This window comes from Anarhichas minor, unplaced genomic scaffold (assembly GCF_050575085.1).
Source record: "Anarhichas minor isolate MPS153535 unplaced genomic scaffold, ASM5057508v1 ptg000040l, whole genome shotgun sequence".
NCBI classification, from domain to species: domain Eukaryota; kingdom Metazoa; phylum Chordata; class Actinopteri; order Perciformes; family Anarhichadidae; genus Anarhichas; species Anarhichas minor.
In genome coordinates this window covers 3485887-3501506 of record NW_027466486.1, presented here as the reverse complement: position 1 = coordinate 3501506, position 15620 = coordinate 3485887, and the positions used below count along the sequence as shown (strand labels likewise).

The following is a 15620-nucleotide window of genomic DNA, read 5'->3' as shown; positions in this document are numbered from 1 at the left end:
CAACTGCATATTAAATCGCAGTGAAATATTAGGGTATCGTGTTGATAATGCAACTGCTGTCATGGCCTTGAATCTGGTCAGGGACACGAGATTGTCTTTTCTCCCTGCTCGTAACAATCCCTTGTGTTCGACCATATAAAGTTGATTCAGATAATTGAAATGTTTGACTTGACATTTCGTGATGTTCACCAATCAGGATTTAGCAATATTTGCTGAGGCAAGTGGAGTGTTTTGCTCATGATGTCCTAAAGAAGCAGATTACTCAAGTTTTTTTTATACTTTAACTTTGATTGTTGCTTTCAATATCTTGTCATGAGTGTTGAGCAGCACCGGAAAACAGTTTGTTGTTAGTTCTTGTATTTAACAGCAGTTAACAACAGTGGTCTGACACTTTTGGTTTACATTTTGGATTGAGCAAAATGATGTTCAAGTAAGTCAAGGTCACATATTGTATTATTGCTTATTGGACTGGATCACCTATAGTTTTTTTCAATGCAGTGTTTGACTGATATATGGACGAATATATATATAAATGCATGGACTACAATTTCCTCCTTTTCTTTACAGAAAAATGTAATCTCTCTTCTTTCTTCTTCATTGCCTCTCTCTTTTTTTTTGTCTCCCTGTGATTCTGACCGTCCTTTTCCTTTCCTCCTTTCACCAGGGTCGCCATGTTAAGACAGGGCAGCTGGCAGCCATCAAGGTCATGGATGTCACCGGGGTAAGACACACACACACACACACACTCACACACACCTACACTCGTGTGTTCACTGCACGAGCACACGCGCACGTACCCACGCACGGCAAATCATCTCAAGTAGTTATACCACCGCCGTCGACCGTGTCATCTAATTATGAGCCATGAGTCAGTGTTTGTGTGTGTGTGTGTGTGTGATGTGGCAGAGAGGAAACGAGGACAGGCCTATTGCCATGGTAATGTTAGCTGGAGGTATTAGGACAGCAGTGTAGTCTCAGGCGTGTCTGTAAAGCGGGAGAGAATCTCAGTTCTTGTTCTATTTAGAGATCCTCTCACCCGACGCCTCCCTGTCAGCACTGCAGGGATGATGCAACAAAGGAACTGATGAATGAATAGAAGCATGAATGACTGAATAAGGGAATTAACATATGCAGGTGTTATGGAGATGAATAATCAAATTAGTGTGAAAAAGGAAGTATGAACAATAAACAAATACATGCAACTGTGTATGAATGGCTGTGCATGAATAAATCTGCTTCAATACAATAAAAAAAATAAATGACTGTATTAATTGATGATTGAAAATTAAATTGAGGGCAAACACAAAATTGCCAACTCAATGAGCCGCTACTGTACAAAATCAGCTTACTTAAACAAGCGTTTGTGTTTTCGCGGCACACTAAATGAACACTAAATTGAAGTAATCAAGGCATACATTTCTGACATTGTGCTTAATGAATAAGGACTTACAAGTAAGTAACCAACTGCCACCACGGCAACTTGTTTCAAACAACTGCTTTTTAGCTCTGTGGCAATAAGCCCCTACAACGAAAGTAATTAAAAAGTAATGCTATTGTGGATAATTTAGCGCCCAGCTGTCTGCTCTGCAGCAACAGTTTGTTCTGAATTTAAATGGATCCAAAATGCAAATCCATCAACAACTCCATTCCTTTTGCTCAATCACCATCCTATTAATATGTGTGAGGGGTCACAAATAGAGGTCGCGGTTTAATGCCTGTTGATATCTCTCTTTTCCTGTGTGTGTGTGTGTGTGTGTGTGTGCCAGGATGAGGAAGAGGAGATTAAAGCTGAAATTAACATGCTGAAGAAGTACAGTCACCATCGGAACATCGCCACCTACTATGGAGCGTTCATCAAGAAAAACCCCCATGGCATAGATGACCAGCTATGGGTAAGCCATTATCTGTGTTTGTTTGTGCATGTTTGATTTTACTTTTCCTGCATTTTTGCAACTCTAAGCGTTTGTGTGTTTGCGCATGCTTATTTTCCCGTTTGTGTGTGACAGTGTAGACGTCTGTAGTCTCGTAGAGAGCCGCAGAGCAGAAAGAAGGGACTTTCCATTTTTCACTGTTACATTTATGTGAAAGACGTGAGCGTGTAGTTTGTTCATGCACGCAGTGACTGCAGGTTTATGTGCATTGTAAAATGTATATATACTTAACGTGTGTGTGTGTGTGTGTGTGTGTGTGTGTGTGTGTGTGAGAGAGAGAGTGAAAGTTATAAAGGATATGAATTATTGTGTGCCTGACTGGCTACTGCAATAAATCATGTGTTAACGCGATCCAAGGGAGCTCTCTCTTCTCTGATCCTGTAGCATTCATCACACAACAATGGGAGGACACACACACACTCACACACATATGCATATACACAGAGTGGCCAGATCTACTGCCTGCATAATTCCTCCTGACTCAACAGCTGCTGTTTGTGTGTGTGTGTGTGTGTGTGTGTGTTAGTCAGTGCACAAGCTGTATGTCTGTTCGCTTTGACATATGTCCCCTTATGATTATGCATATATATGAGTGTGTTACTTTTGTCTTTGCGTGTCTGAGTACACATGCACGGCCTGGATAAGAGGGGTCGGCCATTACTCGCCGACCTCCTGTTATCCGGAGTGATGATGGGAGAAGCTTGAAGCAGGGCCACAACTGACCAGCTGAAATTTTGCTGGCAAATCTCCTCCAATGTAATAAGACAGGAGAGGAGAAGGCATGAGGCAGCTCAGGATGGAGAGAGGAAAGGGGGTGGACAGAATGGGCACATTGTGTTTGGGTCAAGAGATTCACGACTTGCTTCATTCATGTGATCTCGTGACCCTGTTGAGTCAGTTTATGCAGCAGTTTTCTGTGGTGGCTGTGGGGTGTGTGACTGTAAGAAGTGATAGAGAAAGAGTCTGTGGCATGGCTGCCTTCATGTGTGTCGCTCTCTGTATTAGTAATGCTATTACAGTAATGCGATTATGGGTTCTGTGTGTATTCCTTATAATGTGCATCGTGTTGAACAAAGAAAGCACTTTTTATTCTGTGCACATGCGTCAGTAGCGGTCTATAAAAATGAATACATCCAAGAGATTTTCAGCGTGACCTTTGGTACTTAAGAGCCTGAAGGATACTAGATGTTTGAGGCTGATAACACTATCAGTACTTGGGATTAATACAAAAATCCAATAACAGAATTTTTTTTTTTTATAAAGATATGTCTCAGTTAAGATTACAGTTGAACAATTAAGTTCATTTTCAAATAGAGCTGCAATGATTTAAGTGATTTTCCACAGGTATTCATCGACATTTTTCACTTGTTTCTGATGTTTTAGAGACCAAACAATGAATCAGTGACTCAAGAACACAATTGGCAGACTAATCAGTAATGCAGCTCCGCTTTTAAAGATGACAATGATGGTTGATGTAAGAATTAGTAAGTTTTAAGCAGTAATATTTACTCAATTAAACAATAAAAACACAAAAAAACATTTTCAACAGTTTCATAGTGTCGGTCGGTCGATGTATCTGTCAGGCTCTAGTATGACGGGGCACAAGGCGAAAAAAGATAAATCTATCTGGAAAACATATGCACAAAGTCCTGTACTTACATGAATAAACAAGTGAGATGTTTTACTAGCTCCCTGGTTATCTCAATAAGTTGCTTTATGGGAGTTGCTGGCTTGTTTGGAGCAGATCCCAGGGCAGATTGCTCTCTTTTGCAGAACAGTCAATAATCAACCTTGTATGTGTTTAGCTGGTCATGGAATTCTGTGGAGCCGGCTCAGTGACGGACTTGATCAAGAACACCAAGGGCAACTCTCTGAAAGAGGAGTGGACCGCTTACATCTGCCGAGAGATTCTCAGGGTAAGTGGCCATGTTGCTGAGTCATTGTTTCAACCCTACACCCGTCCTCCACGAGTAAGCAATTAGTGTATGTGATGCTGAGGAAACTGAGAGAGGTCCTTGATGACGTTTTCCTTCTGAAAGCATGAATAAGACTGTGGGAGCTGTGTGTTGATTTATATTTGCTGATTACAAGAAAGTATACGGTAGTAACAGTTCATTAGTCGATCTTTAAAAATGATTGGACATGATTTATAACAAGATCAGAATTACCTCTGACAACGGATTATCCCAAATGTACATTTTATTTATTTAAATCAAGCAACGCCCACTGGATGGAGCAAACTTTCTCATTTTACACCTGAAGATTACACTAAAATATGTTTCTGAAAACATTCGAGGCAAGAAATATGCAATCATTCATATTTTATCAGTTTTCACAAGCTTCACAGGCTCCATGTGCAGTGATTAACAGTTTTAAAAAGAGGCTTGATAATAATTTTCTCTTCATAGTATTGCCAGTTCATCAGTATTTTATTAATTGACCGATTCTTTGACCGATGGCAATCACCAGTTGTTTGTGTTCCATGGTATCTGTGTTTTGGAGCGATGTAAAAGCAACGCATTGAAATAGTTCTTTGGAAAATCATACTCATTCCCCCCCAACATCTTATCTCTACTATCTGTTATTGTGCGTTTTTCGTGCTGAGGGCTAAAGCCTCAGACAGTCAGTCAGACGCAGTGCTGCTGTGAACTGAAGCAACAATGATTTCCTTTCATCCACTTTTATTTCTTTCTTCATCCCTCATCTGGCATCTTATTTCGTGCTCTCTGCTTCCTCTCTTCCTGCTGTGATTTGGTCTTGTTTCTTTCTGTGTGCCTTTGTCCACTTACATTTTGTCTCTGTGTCTTCCTTCCCTTTGTCTGTCTTTTACTGTGGGTTTTGTCTCCTTATTTCTTTTTTTATTCTTTTCTAGTCTTCTCTTTTTTCCTTTTAGCATTTTTACCCTGCCAATTGTCTATCATTTATTTTAATAGTTATTTCAGTCACTTTACAGTAAATACAAGAGCCTTCACTAAAATAAGAATTATTAAACTTTCCAAGCATGACTACCTGTCACATTCACAATTTTGCTCGGATTCTATGCACCAAAGATCCTATATATGTTGATTGAGACATGTATATCACAATGGTATTTAACGTATATTCGGTCTGTACATTGAATAGTTGGTTCGTTGCTTTTCCTGACAAAACAATAAAACATTTACAGACAGGCTTTGCTAGAAATAATGAACTTCAGGTGGTGTATGTTGCTCCAAAAGCAATGTCATTTACTACATTTACTACTTCTAAGACAGCTAAAACTACTAATAAGACTTGTCTCTGTAGGCACAAGTCTTTTTATGAAGTGGCTGAAAGACACTTCCTTCCTTTTGTAAATAAGCTCTTGGGGTTTTAATGATAATAATAATAATAATAATAATAACAATAATCATGACTTGGCGTTCCTCCACCGTGTCGCTGTCTGCAGGGTCTGACTCATCTCCATCAGCACAAGGTCATCCACAGAGACATCAAGGGACAGAACGTCCTGCTGACTGAGAACGCAGAGGTCAAACTAGGTCAGTCTGTCATCTAACCCCACTTGACAAAACGTCTTTAGGATTGGGAGGGCAGGAGGATAGCATTTCAGATGGATCAGAGGTGTGTACAAGTGTGTGCACGTGTGTGTGTGTGTGGGGCTTTTCTTTCTTCTTTTATGCTGAACACCAGCTTACTCATCTCTCTGTAGCTCTGCCACTGTTCATGGTGCAGATTGTTGAAGAAGGGACTCTCTCTCTCGCTCTCTCTCTCTCTCTCTCTCTCTCTCTCTCTCTCTCTCTCTCTTTCCCCCTAAAGGGGATTATAAAGCATGTGTGTGTGTGTGTTTGTGAATTGGGCAAGCTATTGCAGGTTGGGCAATTCGTTCCTGTTTAGATGCCATTATGGAATTCAGAAAAGCCCCATTGGTGTCAGCACACACACACGCTCTCACACACACACACACACACACACACATACACACAAAGGAAAAACAACAAAAAAAAAAACAAAGGTTGAAGTAGACTGCAGACTATGTCCTGAAGTATGATGTTTTTTTGTGTTTATTTGCTCCGTAGTGGACTTTGGTGTGTCAGCCCAGTTGGACAGAACAGTAGGAAGGAGGAACACGTTTATCGGGACGCCCTACTGGATGGCACCGGAGGTTATCGCCTGTGACGAGAACCCTGAAGCCACGTACGACTTCAAGGTGCTTCAGCAACCACCCGTCCGCTGAATGTGTCTGTCTGTGGTGCTTTTTGTGATCACCCTTTGTATTCACACACTGCTTCTCTGTCATTACAGAGTGATTTATGGTCACTGGGAATCACAGCACTAGAGATGGCTGAAGGAGCACCACGTACGTACCCCTGCAATAACACACACCTCTGCTACACATCTTCCCTTAGTGCCACGACAGTAGATCACTATAATCAAGAGGCATTTTTTTTTCTGTCCAGGCCAACGCAAGGCCAAGGAGCGGATATTAAATTGGTTGTTCACATGCTTTTTCTTTTCTTTGTGATTATTATTATTCTGGTTTGGTAAAAAAAAAAGCTACTTCTGGTGAAAGTCTGACTGAGCTAAAGTCGGTAAATTACTGTATCATCTAATCTAACTAGATGAGACTATTTCAGTGTGTGTGCTTCACTAGGTGGACATGATATATGGGTGTAGTAAATCCAAAGTAATCACATTAATTAGGATGCCAGTAATTTCTGGAAACTGTCAGTCACATGGCCCACGTAGGAGGAACTAAAAGCTGTGAAAGAAATAATCCGAAAGGTCTTTTATTCTTGGTATCCTTATGAGCTGAATACTAAACCACTAGCTTGGTTTGACTATATAAATGTTTGAATATTAAAAAACTCTAATAACTAAATGTTATAGCAGTACATGCACAAGTGCCTATTTGTGAGATGGATATGGTTTTCTTCAAGTAGACAGTGTGTGTGTGTGTGTGTGTGTGTGTGTGTGTGTGTGTGTGTGTGTGTGTGTGTGTGTGTGTGTGTGACTGATAGATTGTTATCAGTATTGGCAGCCTATATTGATCAAATGAGAACTAACTCCAGCTCACTTTGACTATATGCCATGATGTGTTCATCACAATTAGCTAGAAACATTCACCCTCACTCACCCGTGTTATGTACCTGATATCTGAATCTTTAGCACTGTGTGATATGCACCCAATGAGAGCCCTCTTCCTCATCCCGCGCAATCCTGCCCCCAGACTCAAGTCAAAGAAGTGGTGAGTGTAAATGGTCCAGCACTATCAAAAGCAGAATAACCAGTTCAGACATGCACTCGATCACAGCAGGTTTTTCATTTACTTCTCTGGTGTGTGTGTGTGTGTGTGTGTGTGTGTTTGCGTGGTTTCAGGTCCAAGAAGTTCCAGTCGTTCATAGAGAGCTGTCTGGTGAAGAGCCACGGCCAGAGACCCAGCACAGAGCAGCTCCTCAAGCACCCGTTCATCAAAGACCTGCCCAACGAGAGGCAGATCCGCATCCAACTGAAGGACCACATCGACCGCACCAAGAAGAAGAGAGGAGAGAGGGGTGAGGAATAACATGTGACACAGACATGTTCATGTGGATTCAAACGCAAATGTACATGCAGATTTAGGTGGAGGTGGAGCGACTGATTGATTAGGTAGTCACTCTTGAGAGACTCTTGCAGCTTGCAGATATTAAAAGGAAAGTTTCCTCTGTGTAAACAGTAATTGCAAAGATGATACTGTATGTCACAAAATTGTATTATATAATGGTTCATACTCAAAATGATTCTTTGGATTAGATAGCACTGAAACTTACTTCTTTAACCAATAGGTACAAAATTACTGACAGACATGTTTTCCGTGGCTGTTTCACAATAAAAGCACCCCATGTTTAGCCAGTTGAGTGCTTTTAATGTGAAGCAGCAGCAGTATGAAAAGTTATTATACGTTAGCAATACCTTCATACAGCTCTGATACGGCTGCAAGTAAAGGAACATAATGCGGATATGATTGAGATGAAATTAAATGACAATACTGAATTACATACATTCGGGTCTTGGCCATAACTCGACGATTTATGGAATCATATCATGATGAAATCGTATATCAAGATATCCTGATCAAACTCAGTGAAATAAAACCATTGTATTAATCTAATCTGGCTGCAAGGATGACATCTAACACATTTCGGATGCACACACAGACGCAAATTGTCACGCACATGTACCGTGACAGAGAGGCAGGAAATAAAAGTGACAGACAAACACACACAGTTTGAGTGATAGACTGACACTCGCGCAGAGGACTGCACCAGTAAGATCCACATTAACCGCTTCAAGAGACAGCATACTTCAGGGCGAAAATTGTGATGATGTATAGAAAAGTCTTGTCATGTACAGACTGTGGCTCTCTCCAGCTGTCACTTTGTCACATTCGGAGGACAGGTCCGCGTGAGTGTGTCTCAGGAAGAGCCGGGCTGCCTCTACAACCGTTAAGCCTCAAGCCCCGTTTTCCTGAAAGAGCTCCGAGCAAATGTTCTCCACCTCGCTACACACAGTAAAATAATGGTTTATACTCGTATTCAAAGCGGCTAACAGAAAGTGCCTTAAAGGAGTGAGGAATCTGGGAATGCAAGAATCGTAAGCTGTTCAGCAATGAACAAAGGTACCGGTAGTTCAAGTGAAACATGAAAAACAGGAAGTGGAATGGCTTTGCTCGCTGCTGGTTATTACCTTACTCACTTTTCTATGGTTTTTGTTCTTTAACATGTTTTCTTTCTCTCTCCTCTCTCTCGATCAGATGAGACAGAGTATGAGTACAGCGGCAGTGAAGAGGAGGACGAAGAAGGAGAAATGGGTGAACCAAGGTCAGTGTCCTCACAAATGTATATACCCAAGTTTTTTTTTTTTTCCCAAAACGCATTTGAGATGTATTCACTCACTCCAAACTCGCCCTGTCTTCTTACCGGTCCATCCGCAGCTCCATCATCAACGGCCCCGGAGAGTCGACCCTGAGGCGGGACTTCCTGCGCCTCCAGCTGGCCAACAAGGAGCGATCGGAAGTGCAGCGGCGGCAGCAGCAGCAGCAGCTGGAGCAACAGCAGAATGAGGAGCACAAGCGCCTACTGTTGGCCGAGAGACAGAAACGCATCGAGGAGCAGAAGGTGCAGAGGAGGCGGCTGGAGGAGGTAAGCTGGAGGATGCTTTGACTGTGACCTTTGATCTTGTGGAATGCATTTATCGAGAGCGGCTTTTAAACATGGCCGGAATTTAAATTCACACACCAAGAAGTCAATGGAAGCCCTTTGTTTGGCTCTCCATGCGCTCGTCCTTTAAACACCTTAAAGCCTGTTTGCAAACATAATGTGTCCCATTCTGGCAGTTCAAACTTACAAAACATTTCATTCACCATTTGGTAGAGGCTGCAGTAGAGAGGGAGAGCGGTACAGAGACAGATAGAGACACACACACAGCCTTTCCTCCAGTGTCCCTCTCTTAGTTCCAGAGAGCGGGTTTATAGAAGGAAATCCTTAGCCCATAATCTGTGCGCTCTCTCTGGGTTACCACAAGGGTTTGCCTCCCAACGCACGGCTAAGCACCATGACTCGACTCAACTAACATGACCCCTCCACTCGGGGCCAAGCGCGTGTCTGTGACTCTCCGTGCGAGCATGCACACGTGTGTTTGTGCAAGTGTGAATGCATGTTTGTATATTTGTATCCTGTGTGAATTTATGAATACAATTCCTTCCATAATTGATAAAAGAAGCAAAGACACATAAGACATATTGTGGAAGGAATTACATTTATCTTGAAAGAAAGATAATCAAATGAGGTCGCATATCAAAGATTTAGCATGTGTGACAATCTCTGCTGAGACATGATTTGTTAAATTTGTGTGAATCCTGAATCTTCTTGTGCTTCTTCTTGTGCTTCGTGCGTCCTCCTGACAGCACCAGCAGCGAGAGCGAGAGCTGAGGAAGCAGCAGGAGAGGGAACAGAGGAGGCGCTATGAGGAAATGGAGCAGCTCCGTAGAGAGGAGGAGAGGAGGCATGCGGAGAGAGAACAGGTTTATACACTTACTGTGATATTATACTAAAACACTAGTTGCATGAAGACAGACAGTATGGTGCCCGCGGAAATTTGTGACATGATGACTTTTAGCAACTTGTGGCGCTAGTGCCAGCTTGTTTTGTTTTCCACAGTTCCACTGAAATTACCGCTACAAGGGATTGTAACTTCAAAGAATTTATCTTGATACTGTTTGGTGACGGGGATGGCTCGGGGAAACTAAAAGGGCTACCTTCTTCCTGTTTTGGTTGCGCAATGGTTGACGCACTTTCTTTGTGCCGTAAATCAAGCCTTTATTTTCCCGGGAGATCATACCAGGTGGCAGACAGAATTGCATCGTGAAAACAAGGCTGTCATTTTGGATGGTGTCATTATTATAGCCATTACATTGTATAATCAACATTCACTTCATAACGATAAGTTAATGCAAAAAATGTGTCTATTGCCACTACGGTAAATATTGCAAAAGAATAAAACCCAAATGGAGGGATTTTTCTCTATGAGTTGGCAAATAAAGGGACCACCTGAATTTCAAAAACGGATCCGAAAGTAAAATTGAAGAGATTTTTACTTTTACAAAAGTTGTTTTTGTTTTATAGTGGCAGGAGTTCCCCGAGGACTAAATCAAGTCTACCCTGGACAGTAATGCCTGGTCCTCCTGTGGGTATGACAGTGCCGATAGGTCTTGTGAACAGATATTTTATGATCTTCCAAAATGACCGAAGGCACTGTCGAGTTGTTGAATTATTGTGCAATAAGATTAAATTCATTATCTTAATCATTTAATGAACAAATACCTTTCCAGCTTTATTTATTGCATACTCTTTTATAAAGGAAAGACTAAATGTCAAAGATGCACAATAAACATTTAAAGTATTGAGGGAATAGCACAGAAACTTGATGCTTTCAGCATTTTTTGCGTAATTTATCAGAGCTTGGGTCCCAAAGACAATGACTGTGTAGTGTGTCCCAGTGTAATACTGTCAGACTGGAAATGATTCTAGCTTTAGAGATCTAAATGTAATAAGTTTTGTCATGAGCCCTGTATGTTTCTCAAGCTGGTACTCCTTCTGGGATTCTCTTTCTACTTTTGATTCTGCTCTTGTATGTATTTTGATTGTTCTGTACTGTAGTATACATCTTTGTCTGCTTTCTTTCCCTCGTCCTCTCTTTGAACTTACTCCTGTTCAGATGTGTATTTTTTTGTCTATCCTGGTCCCTTTTTTATCGCTCTGTTACTCTCCTCCCACGCTTTTCAAGTGTTGTGGAAAGATATATTCAAACCTGTTCCCCCCCCCCCCATCTCTTTGTCATACTTCCTTTGTAACGCATTACAATTGTTCGAGAACATGGTCTCCTGAGCTTCATCTGGCTTCTGACTCTCATCTTCTCTCCTCATTCACAGCTACCTCAGGAGATTATCTTCTCTGTATCTCTTTTTTTTAAAATTTATCTCGGTCTTTCTCTCTCTGTTGGTGTTTGGATGTTCAGATTTCCTGATTTTTCTCTTGGTCTATTTCTATTTCCTTGTGCCGACACGCTGCTCAGGAGTATATCCGTAGACAGCTGGAGGAGGAACAGAGGCAGTTAGAGATTCTCCAGCAGCAGCTACTACAAGAACAGGCGTTACTGATGGTAACCGTAGCCCTCCCCTATGCCACTCCTGCTCCCCATCTGTGCTGTGTGGCCCCCTATCCCCACTGCATGTTGTACAGAGGAACTGACTGTGAGGGAATCCACAGTTTGAGTCACTCAACCGGTTAGCTACACATTTAAGGAAAAACATGGAACTGAAGCAATGAATTGCTTATCTCTTGCTTGTGTTGAATTTATTCAGATTGTTAAATTGCATGAACCGTACCATTTAGTTGGCTGGATCTCAAAAGACTCCTCAGAGGGTGCAGGAAAACGGTTTTGTCATGCCCAATCATGTTGGCCCACACAAAGTGAGAACATCCAAGAGAAAGTAGGACATTGTTGTTTTCCTCAGAGGGTTTCTGTCCGTGCCCCAGTCTTATCCAGGGCTACAGTTTTGTGTTTTATTACTGCAAGCAATCCACAGTATGTCTTGTAGTATTTGTCCACTGCTCCTTACGTCAAATTTTTGAAGAGAAATATATTTAAGGAAACCTTTTGAGATCCAACCCTTGTAAACACCAGAGGCCACAGCAACGACATCACGCGCAGGTGTTGTGGCCCGAAAAATGACGTCTTCCTCTTCCCTCCCTACTGCCATCTTTTCTTCCCTCTCAGTACTACTACGTTCCTCTCCCCTGTCTCATAAGATTTGCCAATGCCTTATGTCTGATAGTTCCCTTGTCCCTTAATCCATCATTAGCCTTACTATTGTGATAACAATTTTGAAAGGTGCGTGTTCATGTTCCATATACCTGCTTCCAGTTGTCAGTATTTGTGTTCATCTGTTCTGTTCTGCAGTATTTGTTAATGCATGGCTCGAATCTGACATGAGAAAAAGGCTTGTTAAACAATTTATTTGCAAATTATGCCCATAAAACAGAACATTTCAGAGATAATTAGTGCAAATGACAGCTTCCCATTTAGGATAACCATCCATGTTTAGTAGTAATAGTATTAAGAATTATTTGCATGTCATTTGCTAATTTTCTCGCCGTGCAATAATTACTCGCCTGCTTTGTTGTTGATCTCTGTGTCTCTCACTACCTTCTCTTCCTCATCCTCTCTCCCCTCTTCTTGATCTCCCTTCCTTTCTCTCCTCCTATATCCAACCTCGTTTCTTTCTGTTTTGCTTTCCTGTCTCTCATCTCTGTCCTCCCTCCCATACCCCCCCCCCTCTCCCTCTGTCCCTCCAGGAGTACAAGCGTAAGCAGATAGAGGAGCAGCGGCAGGCGGAGCGGCTGCAGAGGCAGCTCCATCAGGAGAGAGCCTACCTGGTGTCTCTACAGCAGCAGCAACAACAGCAGCAGGAGGGAAGGCAAGCAGAGAAGAAACCGCTTTACCACTACAAAGATATCAGCAATCCTAATGACAAGCCTGCCTGGGCCAAAGAGGTAAGTTTCAGCAATAGCCAACAGGAGTTATTTCCAAGTTGTGAAATAATTGTTGCAGAGTAAGGAAAAGCACCAGCTCTGAGGAAAGTAGTACACTAAATATATGGATGTATTGGAGATGTATCCTTGTAATGTTTAGCAAATGAACCCCTATTGTACACTAAACGCAACCGATGGCCTTCTTGTGTTGTCAATATCTTGTTCAGCAGGTCTTACTAGAAGCAGCTGTCCGGTGGGACGCCTTGCTTTTTGAATCTGAAGATATTTTGAAATGAACGCTGCTACTTCGATAATCACAGAGTGTTGTCTGCTTTGTATGTGTTTTGTTGCTTACCCTCCTCTGACTCCGACTCTTAGGTCCCGAAGCAGCAGCATGTTCAGAGTAACCCGCCCCGCCCCCAACTACAACATCACCAGTCATTCAACCAACCGGCTTCATCCCCTGGTTCTCACGGCCAACAGAGAGCTCAGGCACCTAGGCGATCCCAGTCCCGAGTTGCCCAGCTCCTCCCCACCCACATCCCAAATATACGTATTTCACTAGACCCCGGTGAGCCCCTAGATCCGGGCCTGAAGCAGGAGATAAGTCAGCAGGTCAGAGAGTTTAGGGCTCAGAAACTCAGTTCTAGGAGCCGCAGCCCGGGGCCCATCCAGGAAAACAGCCAGGCTCCTGGCCAAGGGCCCTGTAAGGGGCCTAGCAAGAGTCATAAAGAGCATTCTAATCAAGGGCCAGTCAGCCAGTCTAATCCAGTACCCAACTCATATCCTCTGGGGCCTCAGAAAGAGAAGCCAAGAGACTGGCTTCTCTCTGCCCCCAGTCAGTCAGCCATCCAGGGGCTAATGCCTCTAGACCTACAGTTTGCCCTACAACATCATCCTCAGTCGCCAGGACAGGTCCAGGGACCTCAGTCTGGATCTAATACTATATCCATCCCTGCGGCCAAACTGGTTAGTGACTCTCGTCGCTGCAGGTCACACTCACCTCGCCGTAGAATAGATGTAGATATAGAACCTGACTTCAAGCATGGGTGGATGAGATGTGCATCTGTCAGCCAGGAGAGGCTTTCATCGCCCTCAGACTGGGATGTCCCAACTGACCCCCTCTCTCAATCCTTCCCTTACAATGGTCTCCACTCCTCCTCGTCTAGAAACAGGCACTCCTACTCACCTGCCTCTAACAGTTGTCTTCAAGTCCCTGATAACAATTCCTTCCTTTCCCCTCATTCTGATCGGCAAGTAAAAGGTAGCTCCTCTATGTTGAGCCTTAGTGTTTCTGCCCCGGCAGACATTCTCAAACAGAACCTGGCTGAGGTCAGACTAATGAAAAGTGGCTCCTATGACCACTTGCAATCCCTCTCTCTAACCACCCCAACTTCTTGCTTGGGCCTTTCTCCTTGGACCTCTCCACAAAACTCCCCCACATCCCCAGGCTCGTGGTCCGTCTGTACCGTTTCCCCTCCATTCTCTCCTGACCCCCTTGTTTCCAACATGCCCGGCATATCGCCTCCACCTTTCCATGGCCACCTCCGCCTGCCCAACCACGCCTCCTATTCCCGCCACGTCTCACCTGCGTCTACCCCCCACTGCTCCCCGTATGGCTCTCCCTTTGGATCTCAGAACGTGCTCTGTATCCAATCTGTTGATGCGGGGTTATAGACCCTTGTATACATAAAGCACACATGTATAGGCAAACACACACACACACACACACACACAATTTTGTACGTCCATTTTGTGACTGAAATAATGAGTCAAAATCCTAACCCCCATTACAACGACATGCTGAACTCCAACGCTTATCTAATTGTTGTACCTTGTGTTGCCGTTGCTACCGGTTGATACCACTGCTGGTTGTATGGTGAACTCAAAATACTACTTAAATAACAAAAGGAAAAATAACAATTGAATTATTCCCAATCAAATCTTCAAACAAAGCTGTAGTCAAATATAAATCAAAACATCTACTGTCTCTTAACCAAGTCCTACTCCTAAACTCAACTCTAAAACAAAGTCTTAACCCTCATCTATGTTCTCACTTCAAATCAAATTAGTCCTCACAAAGATAGAAGTACAAGAGCATAATATATACAGTATATATACACAAAGGCACATTAACATGCATTAAGGATCTGTAAATATATCTACGTTCTTCTCTACAAAGTGTGTGTATTTTATTCTTAATCTACATGCTTGTTTATAGGCTGTTCTCTAATCCTTAAAAAATGTTCTGCTGGTACTGAGATCCAGAGGAGAGATGCTTTTATCCAGGGACAGTTTCTAATACCACCCTGATGCATAGGTAGCTTAGTTACCCCCGCCCCCACCTTGTCGCCCTTACCATCCAGTGAGCCACAAAGCACCATGGCAAGCCTGCTCTTGGCCATATTGTTGTCGATGTCATCGGGGAAACCCACTCATCCCATCTTCCTTTTAGGTCAGTCAACCATTCAATCAACTCCCGCGTGGTGACGGGTGCGGGCCAGGTGGTGGTGGGATCCTTCTAACAAACCTGGATCCTCTGAGGATTCCGTCTGTCCTCCATCTGCTCTCCTTCCTAACCTTATTCTGTGTCCTTTCTTAGTGTAGATGCCGCTGTGGCCACAATTCACTTTTTCTAATC

General features: G+C 42.9%; 1 protein-coding gene across 2 annotated transcripts in view; it reads left to right on the top strand.

The window, feature by feature from the left end:
- Nucleotides 1-15620, top strand: part of LOC142968022 (TRAF2 and NCK-interacting protein kinase-like) — a 58175-nt gene that overhangs the window by 27406 nt on the left and 15149 nt on the right. The window contains exons 3-16 of one of the 2 annotated variants that reach the window (XM_076107735.1): nt 665-721; nt 1767-1892; nt 3737-3847; nt 5359-5449; nt 5987-6117; nt 6213-6267; nt 7077-7155; nt 7287-7462; nt 8701-8767; nt 8881-9088; nt 9853-9969; nt 11520-11606; nt 12803-13000; nt 13358-13948. In XM_076107735.1, the coding sequence (XP_075963850.1) occupies nt 665-721; nt 1767-1892; nt 3737-3847; nt 5359-5449; nt 5987-6117; nt 6213-6267; nt 7077-7155; nt 7287-7462; nt 8701-8767; nt 8881-9088; nt 9853-9969; nt 11520-11606; nt 12803-13000; nt 13358-13948 (2094 nt within the window). The remainder of the gene's footprint in view (nt 1-664; nt 722-1766; nt 1893-3736; nt 3848-5358; nt 5450-5986; nt 6118-6212; nt 6268-7076; nt 7156-7286; nt 7463-8700; nt 8768-8880; nt 9089-9852; nt 9970-11519; nt 11607-12802; nt 13001-13357; nt 13949-15620) is intronic. The other variant, XM_076107734.1, reaches the window with a different exon arrangement.